The sequence below is a fragment of the Dermacentor variabilis genome, chromosome 6 (assembly GCF_050947875.1).
Source record: "Dermacentor variabilis isolate Ectoservices chromosome 6, ASM5094787v1, whole genome shotgun sequence".
NCBI classification, from domain to species: Eukaryota; Metazoa; Arthropoda; class Arachnida; order Ixodida; family Ixodidae; genus Dermacentor; species Dermacentor variabilis.
In genome coordinates, this window is record NC_134573.1 from 134,481,174 (window position 1) to 134,503,663 (window position 22,490).

A 22,490-nucleotide genomic window follows, 5' to 3' on the forward strand; every position below is an offset into this window, starting at 1 on the left:
ATCTGAAGATCTGCGAAAGCCACGAGAATGACTACAACTCCTCGTGTAAGTTGTGTTACTTGATGAATTTCCTTACTAGAAAGTTCGAAATTATGAATAATTCACTGGGCGTTAATAAGAATTCGTTATTTAAAATAATTTTAATACTTCTTTGTGTTGTGGAGAGAGAGAGAGAGAGAGAGAGAGAGAGAGAGAGAGAGAGAGAGAGAGAGAGAGATAAACGGGGTTGGAAAGGCAGCGAGCGTTACACACAATATACCGGTATCTACATGACAAGGATATGTTGACGCAGCGATAAATTAGAGCTGATTCTTACTGAGACTGCGCTAAATGGATGAATCACCAACAGATTATGCCGGAAATAATGCACTATTGAAACATACAGGTGTCTTGAGAGTAGTCTCGTATCAGTAGCATTTTAGTTGATAGAGACGAACTACAGAGTGAAATCGGATCTTAAGAAGCAACCTACTGACTCCCCCGAATATCATGCTCCGTACTACTTATCAGGACTCCTATAATCTGGTACTGAAAAAACCGGGACTCACAGATCAAGGACTTGCAAACTACACCACTACATGCTTGGTATTTTCCGTGTACCGTTGTCACCCTGCTCTTTAGTATGACGTCTTCATAATGGAGCGAAGGGGTGATGACAGAAAAGCAGTGGTTGTTCAATTATAGTATATCAAATTTCATCGCTGCATTGTCACGGCGCGGGCAAATTGCCGAAGTCGGCGCGCAGCGCTCATTCTAGAAAAACGTACACGCGGGATTGCGCGCGCGTGCTGCTTCGTCGGAACGGTCTTTGCTAACGATGCGACAATGATCCAGTAGTGACTTGAATATAATGAAAGTGCTTTGGTCGAAAGTTGCAAGTGACGCTTCAGCGCTCGTACAGAATCGCCCAGCTAGAATGTACGCAGAGGGAATTATACATCCCTTTTTCAGCCTCCTCTTCTGATGCCATGGAAGAAATGCGGAATTGGATACATTTTTATTTCAATGCCCGAGCGTATTAGAGTGCTGAAAAGTAAAGAAGAAGCCCTTAGAATTTATGTACAGTCCAGTGGTGGTGCTTATAGTTATCGTTCCTTTTCGGGTCACATCAAAGAAGAAAGAAAGCGATGATACTGAAGAAAGGGAGGGGGGGGGGGGAGGGCAACGGTTGTGAGGCGCCTTGGTGCGCATACAGCTGCGCACGCACGAGTTTCTACGCGTGCTGCGCACGAGTCTGTGTCTGCGTACACAGATGTGAGCTCTAATTTGGGCATGCGAATTCTTAAGATTTCCCGTGTGTAGAACTCCCCGTTTTGTACACAGTACTCACATATACTACACGCATAGTAACCCCTCTACGAACGCGCTCGACTAATCGACGCTCCATCCCGCATTCGTTCTTTACGTAAATGTCTATCTTTCTGTCAGTTTCGACACCGCTCTTCTGTATACAGGCATAATAGGCATTCCTAGCCAACAATTAAGCAGAAAGAGCCGACGATTCGTGTCCGCGCTTGACCAAAGCCAAGGGAAGGTCCGACCTTGCGACCTTGCGACCGCCCCGCCGACGTCCGTGTGAGGCTCACGCGTGGCCGGCCTGCCGGTGCCCTCAATCTCCCCGTCCAGCGCTGCTGCTATGTTGTCGGGGGTGGAGACGGTTGCGGCTTCAGGCATCCCCGCTCCGTCTCCCCCACGACCCTATACGCGGTGCTGGCCGCGTGGCCTGTTGTACAGCGAGGGCGATAGTAGTCGTATAGTACGCAGTGAAAGGCCCGTTAACTTCGTGCGCGCGGAAGTCCCGGATCCTTCTTTCCAACGTCGTTCCCCCTCTCGGTGGCGGGCGCCAGGGAACTGCCTTCCTGGGACGAGCCGCAGTAGCCCACTGTACTGTGGCTTCAGTGAGCTGGCGATTCGACGGTGATTGGAGCACCACTGTAATGGTGCAGCTCGAGCTGTGGTGTGTAGTACATAACGGCAACCTCATCACCTATCCCCTATCTTCTTGCCCTCTCCTTCACTGACGGATGTAATGAAAGAGGAGTCGTGACGTCACTGTGTTAAAGCTATAAGAAGGGTCAGCAATCAACGTTGGGCGCTGGGAACGGAGGCTACCTTTCAATTTGGACTAACCGGCTCCATCCGGACGACCATTATGAAGGTAAGAAAACAAAACGTTTCCAACCAACAAATAAGTGTCACTAAACTTGACCGCAGGGGCTGGCATGGCGACACCGAATCGAGTGTTTGCGGCGCAGAGCTTGCCGTTGGCGCTTTTCCATTGCCCAGTTGACAGGACAGTAGCCCCCAAGTTTAGTCCTCTAAATACAGTATCCACTCCTAAATGTATTCAGTAGAGCTCCTGTCGTGCGCAATCTAGAAGTTTCTCTTTGTTGTCAAAATAGCAATAGTGCTGTACCCCGTTTGTGAACGAAGAATGGAAGTCGAGTAGTGTGAACAACCCGAAGGAAATATTAAATTCAGGACAATATTTTCATTCCGAGCAAAATAATTTATGTCAATAATCAGGCTAGATATTAATGTGACTAACAATGCGGTATTTTATTACGACTGAAGAAATAAAAACGAAACGTCCAACTTTATTACACAGGCTTACTAAAAAAAACAACAAAGTTTGGTTTCGTGTGGCTGTCGTAGCTATAGTGAATTCAGCACGTAAAACCCGTTGACGGCTCAGTAGAGTCAAATTATCTTATTCTAGGAATAGAGGCCTAATACAAGGGGAAATGTGTGATAGACGATATGCGGGATAAGTATTTCTCTCCTTGACACAGGCGTCCGCAGGGAGAGCGGGAGGCTTGCACCATTGTTAACAGTGCGGTAACTTGGGCCGGCTGGCACATACTTATGCAATGCAACAGCGCTTTTGATCGGAACAAAAGACTACAGACACAAACACGTCAGCGCTCCTATTTGTCGCCTCCCTTTATGCCGATCAAAAGCGTGTTTTTTTTTTTCGGGTTTAACATTTCTAAAGTCTATATACGGCGTAGATAAGTTACAGCTTGCTCGGCCAACATGTCGCAGGCATGCACTTAGAAGTGAAAGGGCTTCAGTGTACACATGATGCGATTAACTAAAGGAATTCGAAGCCCACGGTACAGCACTGCTGCTAAATAGCACAACGCGCTGAAAACAGGGCGCAGTGCAAACAGGCACCTTTAGTTTGGGCAGCCACATGCACCTTAGTCAGATAGCATCAGCGCGTGCAGCCCGAGAGAGGCGTACAAATGACTGATTACGCTGACTATGGCAGATCCCTAGTATGGAAGCCTGCAAGCTGGATGAAGGTTCACGAAAGGACAAAGAAAAACTGACAACCACCCGATTGCAGCCACGAAGCTACAAAGGAAACACATGCACATTTTCGAAAGAAAGCTTCGCAGCCAGCTGTTGAAGAACTCGCTTTAGTACGCCGATAGAACCCTGGGCCGAAGTCGATGAAGGCGTTGGTCGCGGGTTTGATCCCCGGACCAGGACGAATTTTCCTTCAGCTCTGAGGCTTTCCTTCGGAGAAGCGCATGTGGATTTCCTTTTGTATTGCGTCGTGCTACAGTCGGGTGGATGACAATTTTACAATCCACTTGGTTGACCATAACGCGAGATTTTACTGTTGCTATTGTTTACTTGCTCATTTACCCTCTATTTTCACGGTCTTCATTTTTTCGCAGGCCCTCATCGTGTTCATCCTTGCGGCCGTTGCACGTGCCGGTGCTGTGCAGTACGTTCCTGAAGTTGGCTTCTCCACCCAACATCGGACGCAGGATGTAAGGCTCGAAACATCGGCACTCACGTCTGCGGTCCACAAATGTACTAATCAACGCTAAATACACCCACACAGTGTTGTACTTTCTTAACCTATTACTATGTACGGTTACTGGCGATACGGGTCATCTGGAACTGTTGATGTTGAGTTAATCTCTCCGTCACGAAGGTAATCTAGTTGCCGGGTTTCATGCAGCGTACAGAACTGCCATACTTTCTTGGTGCGACAATAAATAAAAAAAGAGCTGGCGCTGTTAGAGACTCGAGTAACCATGAACGACGTTGCTGTTCTCGAATGAAATGAGGAATAACCGCACAAGTTGGAATAATTTGCTGGCCACCTGTTGCCGAAAACTGCGAGAACGCGAGCAGCGTTGAAGTTTTGTAGTAAAGTATTACGCTTTCAGCGAGGTTCCGATACGCTCCATCTTTCAGACACCGTGCATGCTTTCGGTACATGTACAATTATTTCTAAGATCAGCTTACCCGACATCAGCATGAATTAGTGAAGGTCCGCCTTCTGCGAAGGTCGCAAGCTATTCTATTTTATTCCGTCCATGGTACGGTTACGCTTTCAGAACGTGAAATCGTGTTACGTTAAGTTTCTCTTATCAGATGTAACTATACATGTATCTAACAACTGAACCGTGCCCAGTCTCTCACGTCACATCATTTCACCGAACGTGCGCGCACATTCACGCAGGTCTGGGGCAACTACAACTTCGGCTACGAGGAGAAGCACTCCGGCGGTGGCTCCTGGCGCAAGGAGTCCAGCGACGCCTCCGGCAACACCGTCGGCTCGTACGGCCTGCACGACGCCGACGGTCGCGTGCGCATCGTCAACTATGTGGCCAATGCGTACGGCTTCCGCGCGTCCGTGGCCACGAACGAGCCCGGCACCGCCGCTTCCAGCCCAGCCGGCGTAGGCATCAACGCTCCGCAGGGACCCACCGGACCTCGCATCAGCGCCTCCGGTGACACCGGAGGAGTCGACGTTGCCTTTGCAGCCGCCGCGCCCGTCGCCGCTCCCGTTTCGAACTCGGCTGTCGCGGTTTCCGCTCCCGTCTAAACTTTCGCTCGCTGCAACCGCTCCCGCCGTGACGTACGCTGCCGCCGGTCCGGCTTTCGCCGCTGCTCCTGCTGCCACTAACGCTGTGAAGTTCGCGGCAACCTCTCCGGCTGATTTCGTGGCTAATGTCTACGGTCCGACCATTGGCGAACTTATTGGGTACGCTTACGGCAAGCGCAAGTAGGCAAAGGAAGACAGAAAGCAACAAAAGAAAAGAAAAAAGTCAGATGTATTCTTTTCTATAGGCACGGTATTTCCCCGTCTTCGTCCCGCTTTTAAGTTATTTATGATCAGACTACAGAATCAGTCAATTGACTGCACCACGCGTCCTGTTTCATTCCCCCGAGTCCTACAAATAGCTTTTCGCGCACCTGTTTGTTGCCCTGATTAGCACCTGCGTTTATTTTCACGTTTGTGTCATAAGCGTGTGTCTCTGACCAAACGACGCATACTTGTACAATGTTTCCCTCCTTGAAGTGAAATAAACGCACTGCTATATGCATTCATGACTCAAAACTTTCCCAAGGACGTTGAACGCAGGCTGGCGCAGCGTTATCAATTGCGTTCCTTCTTCTTTGTTCAGATATTTAAGAGCACAAAGCTAAGAGAGAAATCCCTGAGAGACGTCGTCTTTCTGCGTTGCACAAAGAATCACTTAACCTCTCAAATGCATGGTCTTGCATAAAAGTGCACATAGTTTTATAACAAAGAAAGACTAGCCACAGGAATGCGGTGCGATGAAGATACAACTGAACAACAAAAAAGAATTTTCTTAAAGGTTCTGAAAAATAAAGTATGTTGTGGAACTTACGACAAGTTGACGTAAAAATTAACTGCTCTTTCGAAAAGACGCGAATACCACTGGCTGCCAAAATAAAATAAAAAATTGCTTCTATTCCAGACTTTACCAAAGTGAAACAATCCATTAGATAACCTGGCAGCGTTTACTACAAATCATGCATACCAGGCCATCACTTGTCAGACGCTGCCGCTGTATAGATACATATACTGGCAACGTCGCACCCGCGCATACACATGCACAAACACGCTAACACAAAGGCAGATGCACTCGGAAACACACATACATGCCCGCTGGCACGCACGCAAACACGTCTGATATACCGACACGCAAGTGTATACAGACAAAGCAATTTGACGTACTGTACGTGAAGATTAAGCATATACTTTACGATGGAAATGACAAACTTGAATGTGGTTGAGGGGGCAACGAGATCACATCAGGTCAAGCAGACAGCCTTAGTGAAATGCGCGCCTCTTGTGAGTGCAGGACTGTTTATTTATTTACTTTTGCATAATTGCCACAATACTCTCGGTATGGAGAGACTCCGCAGCGGGTCATCAAACGAGACAATTGTCGTCTTTTGCATTCTAGAATTGGAACTCTTTTGTATTCACAATGTGCAAGGCTTTTCTCTTATTCTAGGTCATGCTATATTTTGCGTGCGTGTATTTGAAAGGAAGGAAGACTCTTTACGTCTGGTTCCTGTTGCTTAGCCGGCTGAGTTCAAGGTAAAACGAGAAACCCCGTGGCACACTTCCTACCCGACGTCCGCGTTCGAGTGTGAGGCCGCAAACAAAACAACGCTAAGCGCTATGCAAAGTACACGCCTGCTAGCAACTTTTGCTTTCTTCTGGAATGCCAACTTTGTGCTTACACAACGTTAAACATAAACAAGAAACAAAAATGGATATAAGCACTACGTATACAGTGTGCATATACTATCGCACCACAGCAACTGCGCGCGTGTCTTATACGGCTTTGACCCACCGGTTGGGAGCGACGATTTGCGTATGCGCTTGGCTGTATAAGGTCGCTTCATGGCAAAGCATACCGCCGAGGAAGGTCAAACTGCGTAACCCGGCGGACCCGATGAATGCTCGCATACGCTTCCTTGTCCTCGTAACACCGCGGAACTGCCGAGGAAGCTTCTTGTATGCACCCGGTAGCCTGCATATAGTGCCGAGGTAAGCCGTTCATTAAAGCAAAGAAGCACGTCTCTAAAACCACGGCGCTGTTGGCTAACAAGAGCCAGAGGTTTCAGTAGGTCAGTAGTCAGCACAGAGTGCGTTAGAGGAAGCGGGGCAGTAGGAAGAAAGTCACAGGATTTCGCTTGTGGTTTCCTTTGTGCCGCACTTGAGCAGCTACGTGTTGTTATTGCCTTGTGTGTTTTTTTCTTTCCAAGCACACCCCGTGTTTATCGATGGACTGATCATGACCAGGAAAGAATAGAGGGAGCTAACAAGTTCGTGCACACCGACATTCAGGAGAGTGACCACTGACCTACTGCCGTTGCAGAGTCCAGTGTAACAACTTGGGGAAACTTTGACGTGTGCACTGCTTTATGGTTCGCCTCTCCGTTGCTCAGATATGCGTCCAGAGTTCTTGCTTTCAGTGATCTGGATCACAATACAGTAGACTTAGCAAGAATTAAAAACTAAAGTACAGCCCCTGACAAGTTCCAGAATCACCGTCCTATTTCTGGATCAATGTCGGTTACTTCAAGCAGTAGTATTAGTAATGCTTTAGTATCAAATTAAACCAAGCAACTTTTCATACTTTCCCGCGCAATTCTCGCAAATACGGATATTAATTCCACGACAAATCACAGTGTCGAAACGGCTAATTAAAAGGATTCACTGATTAATTTCCTCACAAACTTCAAGACGCGCTCCAAACCGAGCCGTAGGGAAGCCATGTCTACTTTGCGGAAATCCCAAGGCTAGGGCCACTTTAGAGACATCCGTCCCTAAACCTTTTTAAAGAGTTCCTTGGCGTTCAAGATCAGATCAGCCAGAACAGCGCCATGCATGCTTTCGGGAGACTTAACTGGAACGCCAACGCCTACTTCGTAGCATCCTTTCAGGCCAGATCTCTCGATAGTGGTACTAGTCCGGAGACATCATATAAGCAACACGACTTTTATACCACTCGCATTTGATTTCGCAATTGCAGCATGTGCCCTTCGGTAGCCTTTAAGGTAGCCACCTAAATATTGCGATTTTTTATGCACCTGATTTTCACTTCTTCCACAAAAGCACATGAAAAGGCGTAACAGCGGTTTTACAAGGTACTAAAGGAAAGCTGTGTGAACTAAAGGTAAAAGCATGCGGCATATATAATTAACACTTTCGAGCAATTGTATCAATAAGTTTCATGGGTTACGTGTTTGCAAAACACGTATTTAATTCCCATTGATTTGTCCCTCTCTCCTCCAACATTCGCAACATTCCCCTTATTCTTTTAAAATGTTCTACTTAAATTATGACACCTCGCAAGACTTCGGTGTCATGGCAGCTTGAAAAAACGCGGTCAAGGATAAGAACCTGTGTGCTTTCTTCGCGCCGGCTGTACCACTGCATCTGGGCACGAACCTGCCCTGCAGTAAGTTTTGCTAATCGTTCTATGGCTTCTTAAACCAAGCTTCTAGCGCTCTTGAACAATTGTATACAAATAGTGTTCAAAGGTTGGAATAACCTGCACAGGGGAGACTCCAGTCGTACATGTCCCATAACATCCTCCTCCTTTTCGCGCGCGCATTCAGTTTCGGCCCCGCTTTTGATTTCTCAAGTCCGCGATTTAAATACCGTCTCTAACGACGAAGAAAACGAGCATTTGGTGATTATTTTCAAATACCTCTGAATTACCTACACGCCTACAATATTTGTGTGCACATGACCCACAAAATTGTCCTCGTCCTGTATACTTAATAAAGTTGCTGCCACATTTGGTTCTTCCAGTACAAAGAGGGAACTGTCTGCACCTCTCATACAACACTATAAGCAGGCCGAAAACAAGTGCCTAGGAATTTTCTTTCACCCCCGAATTTTCTTTCACCCCCGACGGCGTGCAGGCACGCCTTCTTTGCCTGCACGTCACCTCTAACTTGTTTATTATTCCCCCTGAACTTACAATCGGTGCACCATTTGGTTCTGCCAGAACATCGACAAAACACGCGTATATAAGGTTCTATGGTCCTTCTAGTCGCAGGTTTGTTTGACGTATCGACGCATTTTGAAGATTACGGCTTAACGAACTGAATTGTGCGAGTGGATGCATATGTTTCAAGAAACAGTGACACGTGCTTACATTACGGAACTTTGTGAAGAACGGCAAGATACAGCAGGTTTTCTATAACATTGACCAGAACAGTTTGCATACTTAATACTGAGTACCCCACCTAGAAACGGTATCGGTTTAGGACAGTGTGAGACCCGCATTCTGCTTTTTTTGCGGAAAAGGCCAGAGGGTGCAGCATTAATACATAAACTACAAAAAAATCAATTGAAAAAGGAAGCTGCCACGGTTTCCCTTGTCAAAGAGGGCCAATAAATAAAAAACTCGACCCCCTTCCCCCCTTCCTTTTAAAAAAAAAAGTTTCAATGCACTTGTTGGAATCAATGTGAAGCAATGCTTTCTTGAAGTGGTTAATTAAATGCTCTACAACTAAATGCGATGCGTCTTATCGTATACGGAATGCGTAATCTGAAGCAATGTGTATGTTTATGCCCAGCGCAAGTCACGTCTTTAAAGTAATATAATAGTAACGTTCGCGTCCTCCACAACTGACACGTGTTCCGCAGTATTTGATTATTTAACTGAAACAAAATGATTGCCCTGCTGATTATCATATTTTATTCTAGATATCAAATCTGCATTCATTTAACCTAAATTGTTTTCTCTGGATTCTTTATTCACATTCATTTCTCCTTGATTGTAGCCTCTTGCAATATTCGCCTTTCAGTTAGTCTGACTGCTCGTTCGCGTACTAGTCTAGTTATTGGATCATCTTTTTTGTATTTCTTTTACCTTGGCTTTATCGCTTTCAGATAAGAATTTCCTTTACATACCTCCTGCCACCCGATTATTGGCTTATCCACCTTAGTGGGTGCAAACCGCGACAGAGGATCATCATCCTCCTCATCATCATCATCACGTTGCCAACAACGCGCTATTCGAATAAAGAGGAATGTACGCTTTAAATATACCTACGAGCGCACATCATAATTTACTTGCAAGTCTTATTTAGCGATTAATTGTTCGATTACGCAGAAGTGTGCTCATTGGCACTAGTTTAATGGTGAAAATTTTCTACAATATAAGCCGCAGCATACGGCGCCAAATTGACAAAGGTAAGTTTCATCACACGTTAAAACGTGGTGCAATACAAATAGACGTAGGCGGTGCTGGATGCCACTCTCCCACTAAGCAGCGGCGTCGCCACAGCATTAATGATGTGCTGGTTGAAATCGATGGCACAAAAGGCTGTTATTCCTTCTATAGCGAGCGCTCGCTGAAGCAACGGAAGAGTGTTGTGCCGCTATCGTGACGCCTTTAGTGTCAATGCACGTGTGCAGTGGGTGGTGCGTAGTTTCACTTTGGCACAATTCGACAAATTAAAGAAACTGCTCAGTACCACGTGCTATTCTTATTCTATTGTGCAGTCTGTGTGCTTGAATACTGGAGGCCATATTCCACGTGCAGTTTTTATGTCCCGGTACAGTGCTTGATTACACAGAACGGGGCCGTGATAGCGCAAAACTATTCCAATCAATTATTATTGCAAATCCGCCATTAGCCTTCCGTGATAGGTCTGGATGGCTCGGGCCAAGCCCATATGGGCTGGCGCGACACCCATTTGGCCAATGTCCGAATGGTAGGGCGCTACATATTTGCTACATAAAAGAGTTTTTTTTTTTTTTTTCGAGCGTGAAAGAAGTCCGCGAATACACGCAGTCGCACGGCAATTTTGAGTGTATTCGTGGGCTGGTTTCACGCTCGGAAAAAAACACTTTTACGTAGCACGTATTGGGCAACAGAAAGCTGTATCGGGAGTATTTCATGTTGCTCTACAATTTTGTCATTGACACTTTTCATCTAAATATAATATTTGAGAATTCAAGTAGTTGATTAAGACTAATTATATAATTAGGCGGAATGAAACAAATAGTTTGAGTATCTCCAAGCGAAGGCAAACATTACCTTCGCTCTGTCCAGCTAGGTGGCATCTGCATATTTTTAAGCTCTGGCTAAAGTTAGCTGGGACACCCTATATATGGGCTGAAAGAAGCCCGTTCGAAATAATATTACATCCAACGCAACGTGGTTTGTTTCACTTGCGATTTGCAAATTATGTTCTTGCGAGAAATCACTAGCCTCCCGCATTCTTGAACGCTCCTCCACTTAACACTCCATCTCAACTTGAGAACGTTGACTGTAGCGCCGATCCTCGACATAAGTAGTCACTGCCGCTTCACCGACGCGCCGGAACAATTCTTAAGAAGGTTAATGTCTTTTTCAACCTAGGTGTGGCACCGTGCTCCACCTGGTGGAGCGGATGTAGAGTTTCGAGCTGAGGATATATTGAAAATACAATAATTAGAGCCAAGAAAGTCCATGTCAGGTATTGCCACACTGCCTAAATTTACCCCATATCGACCGGGAAAAGCGAGAAAGAGAAATAATTTATTGTGGGGAAGGCAGGTAGATGTACCCCCGAAACATTCGCAACTTTGTACGCCTGCTTACACGAACCACTCGAATCAGATGATAAGAACGACACTGGCATAAAAAAAAAAAGAAAGAAACCGGCCGACAGTGAACAAGACGCGACTCCCAAAGCAAACGTGCTTGCGGTGTACCTGTGTTTTTTTGTTTAACGCCCCCTTTAGCCCTCGTCACCCATCTGCGCTTTCACAACCACGTTTTCTGAAAGTATCGTACGAAGTCAACAAACTCTCCGTTACGCAAGTTCGCGGCAAAAACACGCCGACGCACTCGTACGTGCTTGACCGCTTCCAAGCCGAGTGGGTTGACGAAGTCGGTGGGCCGCGGGCGTACGCTGCCAAACACTGGCGTAAAGAAGCAGACCCGCCCTCGTTCAATTATCTTGAAATGTAAACACACTATAATACATGAAGACAAAAAATTCAACCGACATGGCACATGGTTTCAATGTAAACGCGTGGCAGTGAAGTAGCCACGACTGGCGTCCATGTGTAAATGTCTCAAGTCCCTCAGCTTTGTGTTATAAGGACTGCCTACATCTCTGTCCGGTTCATTAATTGTAACTCCTCTCAGCAGTGTCAATTGCAGGGCTAAGTTTACTATAGCGGCTAGAAAAAGGAACGATCAATCAAATGAAACAATATACTTTCTCTAAAAAAAGCCTTATTTTAACGTTTTGTTTACATTAGAAAAAAAATATATAACTTAAAGAAGAGTAAGACATAACATGCTACTGGAGATATCATAACCTACAGTTTGCGTAATACGCGTGTAAGTGCTCCGAATATATAGGCCCGTCGATATCTCTACTATGTACCTTTTTCCGTGGTATTTATGAAAACAAGTATGTGCAGCCATTATCGCGATAGCTGTGCAGGGCAAAAAAAGTCCCTCCCTCAAGGCTATTCATAGATGTTGTAAAACATGACTACGGTTGCCCACTAACCGGCAGTGGTGCGCTGGCTGCTCGCGAGATTCACCAGGTATGACGAGGCAAGGATAGTCGTTAGAATGCAAAGGTGACAGCATTCGCGAAAAATCCTGCTAAGCTACGACCCCGCTATAGAGCGACGAGGCTCAACTACGAGAAATAATGCAATGTGCCGTCCAAAAAAAAAAAAAACGCGACTGATAACATTGGTATCAATGGAAAGACAACAGAGACGACACAACAAAGACGATGGCGATGAAGACAACGAGAAAGGCGACGACCGAGAGACAGAAAGAAAAATCACACGGCGAAAAAAAGAAAAGACCACGCGACTGAAAGTGGAATCAAATCCTTCAGGGGCTTGGCTGAAAGCAAGTCTTGTTTTCTGATAACTTGTTTCTGTTAACTAAACGCGATGATGATTAACACGACAAACGCTTGGATAAGCTTGAAATGCCAAGCTCGTGGCTGGCAACCAGCAAAAGGGGACATAAACTACGCTGAAAAGATTAGTAAACCATGCCGATAAGCAACGGTCATGATTAGCGTGGTGATAATACTTGCTATAAATTAACGCCTCGACAGCTGGAGAAAATGCCCTTAGCCAAAAGACTCGAATAAACGAATAATTACAGTGCATATGTTAATAATTCTGGCAGGTAACGACAAGGTAGTTAATGTAACCGCTAATCCTGCGCCCCGGCGAATAATGATAATAATTAGCGTGACGATAATGGTTGTAAAAACGCCTACATAGCTGGAGAAACTGCCCTCAGCAAAACTGATTGAATAAACTAATTAATACGGTGCATAAGGTAACCAAGTAGGCAAGTAAGGAAACGGTAGTTAAGGTAACCGCTCACTAGATGTTTTTTCTTATGCTTTTCTTATTCGGGGCAAGCGTTGTCGATCTGACTGCGTGATTAGCTGGCGCCAACTAGATGTTAATGCACTGCACGTAATTACTGAAACAATTGAGCACTTCAATCGCATCGTTCCTTCCCCGGACGATAATACATCGAGGCGAACCGACTGCAGGACAGCTCGCATCCCCGGTGTGAGCAGTGGAACTCCTCTGCACCGAGCTCGATCAGTCACTGCATAGTGCGTCTCCTTGAACTTGGTCGTAGAATAAATGCGAAAAAAAAAGAATGCAAGAAAAAAAAAACTCACGCTTTCAAGGATCGTAAAGCCCGAGGCGTACCTGAGTAACAGAAATAAAAAAAAATAAATGAAGAAGGAGGCAAACGGAATCCAGAAAACAAGTGAAGGAGAGCTTCATGTGAGGTAAGCTCGGGTCGGTGTGTCGCCAGGCCGGGTTCGCGCTCAATAAAGAACGAGCGGGCAGCGAAAGTGAAGCACAGATCAATCGCAGCGAAAGCGCACAAGAGCTACATCATCAGATAAGAACGCGGCGAGGAGGAGTCGAAGGAAATTGAGAATAAAGGCAGATCGAGAGTTCTAGCGACAGCTGTCGCCTCCCGATTTAGAACAGCCTGCGACGAACGGTGGTGGAAATGGAGAAAACGACGCTTTCTCGTCGTCGCCAGTCGCCACCTTGGAAAAGTTCATCAGCCGCTCTTGTCGCGCGGCATCAAAACGAGTCTTGTCGCTTAGAGTAGTTTGCAAGACTCGTATACAGAGAGAGCCGAAGAAGCTAAATAAAGCAAGCGCTCTCTGCACCCCCTCAACCGCCCCCTCTGCTGAAAAAGAAAATGAAATTTCAGCGATGTTTGCCATTATCTGACGCTCGCCGTGAGAGCCCACCCCGTGAGTTATCTAGACCCTTGGCCTCCCATACGATTCCCAGAGTCTGGGTGTTTTTTATCGAACACCTACCTTGAAAGAAAAAAAAAAAGAAGAAGAAAGAACGATTGCAGCCTCTTCCCGGCCCCCTTTCGCTGCCCCCTCCCTGCCTGCTTCGACTTAAGTTTGTATACCTTTACATACGTTTCTAAGCCAGTACGCTGACAACGGCGGTAAGATCTACGGGGAGGTCATAGCATTAAGGGGGTTCGGGGAGTGAAAAGGGCTGAGGGGGACGGGACAGAGAATGATTTGATGCAGAAGCGCTGCTCATGGGTGACGTCCTAGTGGGGGCTCCACTGCTTTCAACGTTCCGCATCATAAGTAGTCAGCATTGTTCCGAGCTATAGCTGCGGCCTCACAGGTGGCATCCTCTCTTGCTCCCTCATCTGTCGAGACAAGAGGAGATAGGAGAAAGAGGAATGTAACGAGTTTTAAGTAGCAGGCACATAAGAAGTAAGGTCTACTAGAGTTCCCGCGCATCCGTAGCTCTAAAACTCTCTTCTTTTTTTTATCCTTGAACGAACGACACGAAGAACAGGGTGTACGTGATATGCGTGTGTGATACTTTGATGCTCGTGGTTTCGTTGACTTGGCAAATGCTACGAGCGCCGCCTGTGAGTTGACTTTGTTGTGTTTATTTCGCTTTACATTAGTATGGGTGAACTCCGCGGCGGTGGCGGATGAGTATACACGAATCGGAGTGTGAGTCACGTGGTGGGTGTACACCACGCCATCCTTTTCTATTTCTGTTTTTTTTTCTCAATTTCTTTTTTTCTTTGGAATTCTCCGTCTAGCCCCCGTATAAAAACTGAGCCGGGAGCGACAAGAGCACGCTATTCGGATTTGGTTGCCCGGCAGCTCAGGATTACGCGTTCTCGCAGAATGAAGGTAAGGCACGTGTTAGGGAAGTTACGGGAAGGGCCAAATAGTTTGCAAACGCCTTACGCTTTAGTAGCTATTTTGTTTCCCTCGAATATACACAATTGTCTGGAGTGCGAGCTGCCATGGTCGTCAATGTAGGAGTTTTCACTGCGGCATTTTTCGAGTATACAATACATTTGGAAAGGCCCTCCTGACACGTAAGGCAAGGCAAGACGTGATCGAAACGAGGTCTGGTCTACGTCAGTACTAAGATTTCTTCTTTTATTTTTATATCTTTTTTTTCCTTGGGGGCGCCCGCCCTTGCGTTGGAAAATAACCTACATACTTCTGGCAGTGTACTTGCACCCATATATAAATTCTTGTGTCTGTAGTAACTCATGGTCATTCTACAGACAAAATAGCGCGGTCCGGAAAATGCATTCAGGCATGTTACCCTTCGCGGTAACTTCGTAGCCATGACATTCTGCTGCCGAGCAATAGGTCGCAGGTGCGACTCCTAGACGCGGCGGCCGCATTTTGATGGAGAGAAAATGCAAAAAAATACACTCGTCTAATTAGGCTGAACTTCATGATTAACCACCTTAGTCGAGTGGAATCAGTGAGCAGCCCTACGGCATCCCTCGTGAGTCCCTCATTGCGACGTTTCGCGACGTTAAACCCGATTTATGTTACTGAGTAATGTTAAGAACTGAGCCGGCTGGCTACAATAGATCGTGGAGACTGTATTTCGTAGTTTCCAGAATAGCTGCTGCATTATCGTCCTCAAAAAGGCCTGCACGCTTACGTGTGCTTCCATTTTCACATTATGTTGCGTGTCAGCACATTCAAACAAGAGAGAGAGATGCGGAAGGCCTGAACTCAGTGGGCGGTGTAGGGCCATTCGTGATACGCACATTTTTACAGATTTGCAGAGGAACATTTGCAGACTACATAAAAGGGGAAAAAAAGCAGTTGTAAGATTGGTGTGTTATTCAGGATACTTGAGACACCGGTAGTAAGGAACCATTTCCGCACCAGCACATATTTTTTATGGAACCTTCAGTCCTTATGTCCATGGGAGGCAAGCACGATAATGTAGTAGGCAACATTCCAGTATAACAAAAAGGAATTATGAAGTTTTAAATGCAAGAACAACGATGCCATTAGGAGGACCGCCGCAACGGCGGACTCTGGAATAATTTTGACCAGCTGGGGGTTTTCAACGGTGCACCAGATGCCCGGTACACAGGTGTTCTTACATTTTGACCCTCACCTAAATGCTGCCGCTGTAGCTGGCATTCGCTGCCACGCCACCGTTCTTAGCCCTGCCGCGCCATAACCACTAAGCCACCAAGGCAGGCTCCCGTAAACAACTACGCATGAAACTAGGAAAGGTAATCGATATTCAGGCTTAAACTGTGGTTGCACTTACGCAGCATAATACAACATCATCAGAACGGTAGGACATTCAACACGAATGCAGTTCCAAATGTAAGACATCTTGTAGCTGTTTCCCTGGCTTTCGTTCCAGTGTCAGCATATTGTTGTAGAGGGGATCCGGAACAATAGGAAAATCACTCAAAGCCAGTGTCCAAATCGAGAAGGGCAGTCCATTTTCATGCTGAATGCCAACACGTATGAGGCTTTGTTATCAAATGTGTACTGCCGATCGAACTCAAGTGGCTTTATAATAGAAATATTATATCAATTAGAACAAGCGCAGCTTTGACATCTATATAGTAAGAAATGAAAATGTAGTTCAGAGTTCTGTAAATGAACTATGTGAAAGAAAGTGAGCTTGTTATTCTTTCTCTTTTTGTTTCTTTGTTCAAATTGTTGGTGTGTTTCGCGGACGTGGAGAAAAATTGTACAGCTGCAGCCTTAGTGAATTGAGCACCAGAAAACGGTGCACCTAGCAATGTGGACTTGCTTCTGATCTCGTTCATAGCGCTCCTACGGTCATTGCGGAGAGCCACCCAACTTCAAGGCATGGGTGCCGAAGCTTTGGTGCTGAGTTGTGTTTGGTTCAGGGCTGAACTCTGAATGGAAGCCAGAAAATTATAGCTTGTATACTGCACAAATTTAGGTTGAGATTTAGGGTTTGTGAGATGGAGTGATAAACACCCCGTAGATGCTAGGCTGAAAAAGAAATGAAGCGGCATTTACGTTTTAGCCAGCTGCCCTCATTAAGCGCCGAAGCTCTAAGCTGTAAAAGCATCTAAGGGTAGGGTTACGTACGGCAAAAACACAGAAATTTAGGCAATGTTTCTTAACCTATTTCCCTCTTCGCATTTGTATTTTGAACGTCGAAGATTAGGCTGTTCTCGCAGAGTTTTTGACAGCATAGCATTGCCTCTACGCAAGCATTTGGCCAGCAATTTGAGCAGCCTTAATCTTCTAGCATCTTGTTGGCCGCCTCTCTGCGTATTTACTGTGGGGCGGCCTGTCCTTGTGCGTCACATTTGTTTCAGACGTCAGCCTTGTTCCTGACAGCCGTGCTGTTGCCGGCAGCCGTGTGGGCGGTACCTGCGGTCCCGGCAAGCGCCTTGACCAACCGATTCTTCAACGATGATGTACGTACTGCATTGAGGACCCATTTTTGGGTGGTCTTTAGGAGCGGCTCGTGCCGGCGCGCACTGGGAAGCTTTAGTGTGGTCTTACATCCGAAGCGTGAAATTTGGCAACCCTCAAAATCCTATGAGGCTGACAGGGCCAGAGGTGCGGAAACATGGTATTTTGTATTAAAGCCACCTACGGGCTCGACTTGTGAATTAGCTTGTGAATGTTTTCTCCGACGGGGAATGTAGGTTATGCCACGTAGGGTTTACAGTGAACCACGCCAATATTTATTTATTTATTTACTTATTTATTTACACTCGAAGCGTACAACAATAGTTTTATTCGTCGTATCCTGCCTGTACGGAACATACGGAACAAGGCTGTGAGCATTATTCAGTGTGTATGCCATTGTTACGGAGCAGTGTAGTGTTGGGCGTCTATTGCAAAACGTAGATCAATAATACCTAATAATTAAAGAAGTGCAAATGGCGAAGGTTAGCGCAGCGCTCCCCCCCCCCCCCCCCCCCCAGGCCGTCCACCTTACGCTTATTTATCAATGAAACACTACTGTTTTGTCATTTCCTTCTTCTGTAACATAACTTTGAAACTGCGGCAGTATTCTGTGACGATGCATTTGTATTTTTTTTTCGCTGTTTTCCGTCTTTCATCATCGGCTCCAACGCCTCCGTGCAGCCGTTGACGTACATTGATGACCTATATTAAGAAACAATAAGCAATCGGTTCTCGCGATCAATAAATAAAGGAAAAGGGAAAAAGTACAAAATACCTGAAAATTAAATTTCTCGTACTGTCTGTTGGTTGTAGGCACCCAAGTTTTCCATTCCAAGGCAAATAATTTTGTTCATATGTGTAAGGTATACATAGATTCGTCTGTGGCTGAAAGAAACATGCGTTTCATCTACAAGCAGTGCTTCACTATTCACTGAATAATTGATTTAAGCATGATGTTAATTGTGCAACTGAAGCCCACGTGTGTTCAAGCCATCTGAAATGTGACCGAGGTGCCAGCAAGCTTTAAAAAAAAAAGTTTTTTTTTTTGCTACCCGGTTTTGCCGAAGTGCGTGGCCATAACAGTCTGATCCTTTGAAATCCTTCGGATATTCGGCAAACTTTTGGCTAAGTTCATAATTTAATTGTCTTACCACGTGCTTCAACGCCGTTACGAGTATTCTCTGCAGATGTTCCAAAATGGCAACAGCCAGAATAAGACAAGCAGCATATAGGCATGGTAAACGAGGCAGCCATGCAATAAAAGATAACTGCATGACTAAGCTATTACCGTGTGCCTGAAGAGCACATTAGGTGTGTTTTGAAAATTGTTTAAGCAGTACATGCGCTGAGTTAGGAACACTTAAATTTGTTCCAAGCAGAAATAAACGCCATTTGCTTTAGGAGGCACTAGTATTAAGAGAGAGAGAGATTGTAAAACACTAAAGAAAATGTTATTAGCATTTACTTGGAGAAATGTGATGCTAACGTTGTCTTGTTATCAATTCTCACAGTGTAAAAATCGGGCGCCTTGTGAGACATGGGGATAGGAATGTCGTCCATGCTAGATGCTTCGAATAGGTGTTCCGCAAAATGTGCGCACTATGTTTACTTTGTGCTGTCTTGAGAAATGGCAGATTAGAAAAAAGCTACTCCTACACACCAGATGCCTAATTTGAAGACAATTCACAAAACAGTTATAAAATTATTTACCACTGGCAAGTTGTGCCCTTGAATAGATTCACCAACAACGACTCTTGAAAAATAGAGTTTGCCAGGTTTAGCTTATACAGGCACTGCATATGAAAGGAGAAGTTACAATTCGCCTTTGCTAATTCACTGGCATCAAATGGCTTAGCTAAAATAGGAGGAATTATTCAACTGCGGTGACATCTTCCCAAAGAACTTGCATTCATTTGCTTTGCATCTTACAGCAACAGTCTGGTGGATGCAAACTTTTTCCTTCATGACGCCGCCTCGATCTCGCTTATTTCTGGATATTTCCTATCAGCGCTGTAGGTGACAATGACACTGGACACATGCAACAGTTCTGGCTACACTATGTAACCGAAACCACAGCCGGATTCACTTCATGTGCTTTCTTTCTCCCATCTTCATTCCAGTCTTCTCTCTCGTCTTGACTTCTCCAGTTTAAGGTATACCTAACTGGTTGCTTCTGTCACAGTTAACCTCCGTGTCCTTTAACACTTAATTAGCTGCCTCTTCACAGGTCAGTTTGGCGTCATGCGCCTGGGTGTCAGAGCACAGATATTGAGGAAGTTCTTGGGTATGTGATGCATTAATAAAAAAAGCCTCAGAAAGCAAAAAAAAAAAAGAATAAATTGCGCGGATTCGCCTTAGTTCGAGTGCCTTATTGCGAGTGTCAGAAAATTAAGGTGGTGCTAGAAACGCAAATCATGCTTACGCTACATTGGGTTGACGAACAAAAGCACGTACCATGAGTCCGTAAATCCACGATGCGTGGATCCTTGTTGCTAGCACTTAAATTCTTTTTCTTGAATTATCATTTTTGTTTAGGCAGTTATTTCGGCCTTTTGTAGGAGCCCCTTTCAATCTCCCGAGGAGTTCCGTTGATTAAGAAATGAACAAATAAAACGCAGGGTCAAGGAGCTTACCAGTACGGATACGACTGGGCGTTACCGGCAGGCGAGGGCGCCTTCCAGCGCGAGTCCGGAGATGCCGAAGGACGCAAGCAGGGCTCCTACGGCCTCAAGGATACCGACGGGAGAGTGCGCATCGTCAGCTACGTGGCCGACGAAGGCGGCTTCCGTGTGAGCGTGTCCACAAACGAACCCGGAACGAAGCCGTCGTCTCCGGCGGACGCCCTTTTCCAAGTACCCCAGGGACCCTACCAAGCGACAGCGTACGAAGCCCCTAAGGTGGAGAAGACCTCCCAGCCGGTCAGGCCACAGAGCCAGACCAAGGCCGCGACGTCGGAGAGTGTGCCAGCGGTTCCTGTTGCCGCCACTGCGGCAAAAGTGGCGGTCACGGCTACGGCTCCAAGGCTGGTGTTCCCTGCAACCCTGCACTACCATCCACATCCTCACGGGCCGGTCATCTATTCGCACCCAACTGGCGTAATTCCCGTGCATGGCAGGGTCGTGTATGGATTTTAATGTTGTCTGACTGATAGCGCGACTGAAATCTCCTTAGCGTTCTCAAAATTATGTGAGATCAGAGGGCAAACAGAAATTAAGAAAACAGAGGAAAGCGGCTGGCAAGTCCGCGGGCGCCCGAAAATTTCGCAACCTGTTGAACACGTGCGGGAGTTTTCCCCGTGCAGTCTTGAAGTCTATCAAAGCGCGGCGCCTATTGATGTTCATTGCAGAAATTAAATGATTGTTGTTGTTTCGCAATTAATGTGTCCTGTCTCGTTTCATTGAAATCAATGCTGGGCAGCCAGACGAGATCTGTGCGAAATGCGAAAGGGGCCCCCGGGCGCTGACATCAAAGTGCAGTCGGCTTGCTACAGATAAGCAGGTTTACATCATTTCTGCACGCATGGGTTATGCTAAAGAGAGGGATATATATATATATATATATATATATATATATATATATATATATATATATATATATATATATATATATATATATATATATATATATATATATATATATATATATATATATATATATATATATATATATATATATATATATATATATATATATATATATATATGACGTAGTAGTTCTGCGGGGTGCAGCGGTGGCGTAGAGGTAGAACACCCGCCTCGCGTGCAAGAGGTCCGTGGTTCGAATCCCGGTGCCGGCAATTTTCCACCGGATTAAAAAAAAAAAAAAGAAAATCCGCGTGTTGATAAAATTGCACAAACAGGCCTGGAGTGTGGCCTGATCCCGGTGACCAGAACCGGTAACGCACTCCCTCACCAGAGCAGGATTGGCCACCCTGGTGCAGTACTTGGCCACAACCTCCTATGAACACAACAATCAAACCCCGGCCCTCAGTCCCCAGCAGCTGCGAAGCAACTGACCACGGCGGCGGTCAGACCTGCGACGCAGCAGAGGGTGCTAAGAATCACTGGCTCCGGACAGGCCGCCATTGGAATATGAACCTGGCAACGTTTAACGCTAGAACGTTATCTAGTGAGGCGAGTCTAGCAGTGCTATTGGAGGAATTAGAGGGAAGTAAATGGGATATAATAGGGCTCAGTGAAGTTAGGAGGCCGAAAGAAGCATATACAGTGCTAAATAGCGGGCACGTCCTGTGCTACCGGGGCTTAGCGGATAGAAGAGAACTAGGAGTCGGATTCCTGATTAATAAGAATATAGCTGGTAACATACAGGAATTCTATAGCATTAACGAGAGGGTGGCAGGTCTTGTTGTGAAACTTAATAAGAGGTACAAAATGAAGATTGTACAGGTCTACGCCCCTACATCCAGTCATGATGACCAGGAAGTCGAAAGCTTCTATGAAGACGTGGAATCGGCGGTGGGTAGAGTGAAAACTAAATACACTATACTAATGGGCGACTTTAATGCCAAGGTAGGCAAGAAGCAGGCTGGAGACAAGGCAGTGGGGGAATATGGCATAGGGACTAGGAATAGCAGGGGAGAGTTATTAGTAGAGTTTGCGGAAAAGAATAATATGAGGATAATGAATACCTTCTTCCGCAAGCGGGATAGCCGAAAGTGGACATGGAGGAGCCCGAACGGCGAGACTAGAAATGAAATAGACTTCATACTCTGCGCTAACCCTGGCATCATACAAGATGTGGACGTGCTCGGCAAGGTGCGCTGCAGTGACCACAGGATGGTAAGAACTCGAATTAGCCTAGACCTGAGGAGGGAACGGAAGAAACTGGTACATAAGAAGCCGATCAATGAGTTAGCGGTAAGAGGGAAAATAGAGGAATTCCAGATCAAGCTACAGAACAGGTATTCAGCTTTAACTCAG

General features: G+C 45.9%; 2 protein-coding genes across 2 annotated transcripts; both read left to right on the plus strand.

Annotated features, from left to right (window-relative positions):
- The first annotated feature begins 2,152 nt into the window (after window positions 1-2,152).
- On the plus strand, window positions 2,153-4,852 carry LOC142586303 (cuticle protein 14-like). The gene is made up of 3 exons (XM_075697546.1): window positions 2,153-2,158; window positions 3,690-3,785; window positions 4,487-4,852. The coding sequence occupies exons 1-3, from the start codon at window positions 2,153-2,155 to the stop codon at window positions 4,850-4,852; spliced, it is 468 nt and encodes a 155-aa protein (XP_075553661.1).
- Window positions 4,853-15,000: 10,148 nt separating this feature from the next.
- Window positions 15,001-20,915, plus strand: LOC142586304 (uncharacterized). Its single transcript, XM_075697548.1, has 3 exons — window positions 15,001-15,006; window positions 17,451-17,552; window positions 20,169-20,915. Exons 1-3 carry the CDS (start codon window positions 15,001-15,003, stop codon window positions 20,682-20,684), a joined length of 624 nt encoding a protein of 207 aa, XP_075553663.1. The 3' UTR covers window positions 20,685-20,915.
- The last annotated feature ends 1,575 nt before the right edge of the window (window positions 20,916-22,490 follow it).

Bases quoted from the DNA above. Each gene is read 5' to 3' on its own strand.
- LOC142586303 (XM_075697546.1), top strand. The intron at 3,786-4,486 runs GTAAGGCTCGAA...ACATTCACGCAG, and splicing joins CCCAACATCGGACGCAGGAT to GTCTGGGGCAACTACAACTT.
- LOC142586304 (XM_075697548.1), top strand. The intron at 17,553-20,168 runs GTACGTACTGCA...AATAAAACGCAG, and splicing joins ACCGATTCTTCAACGATGAT to GGTCAAGGAGCTTACCAGTA.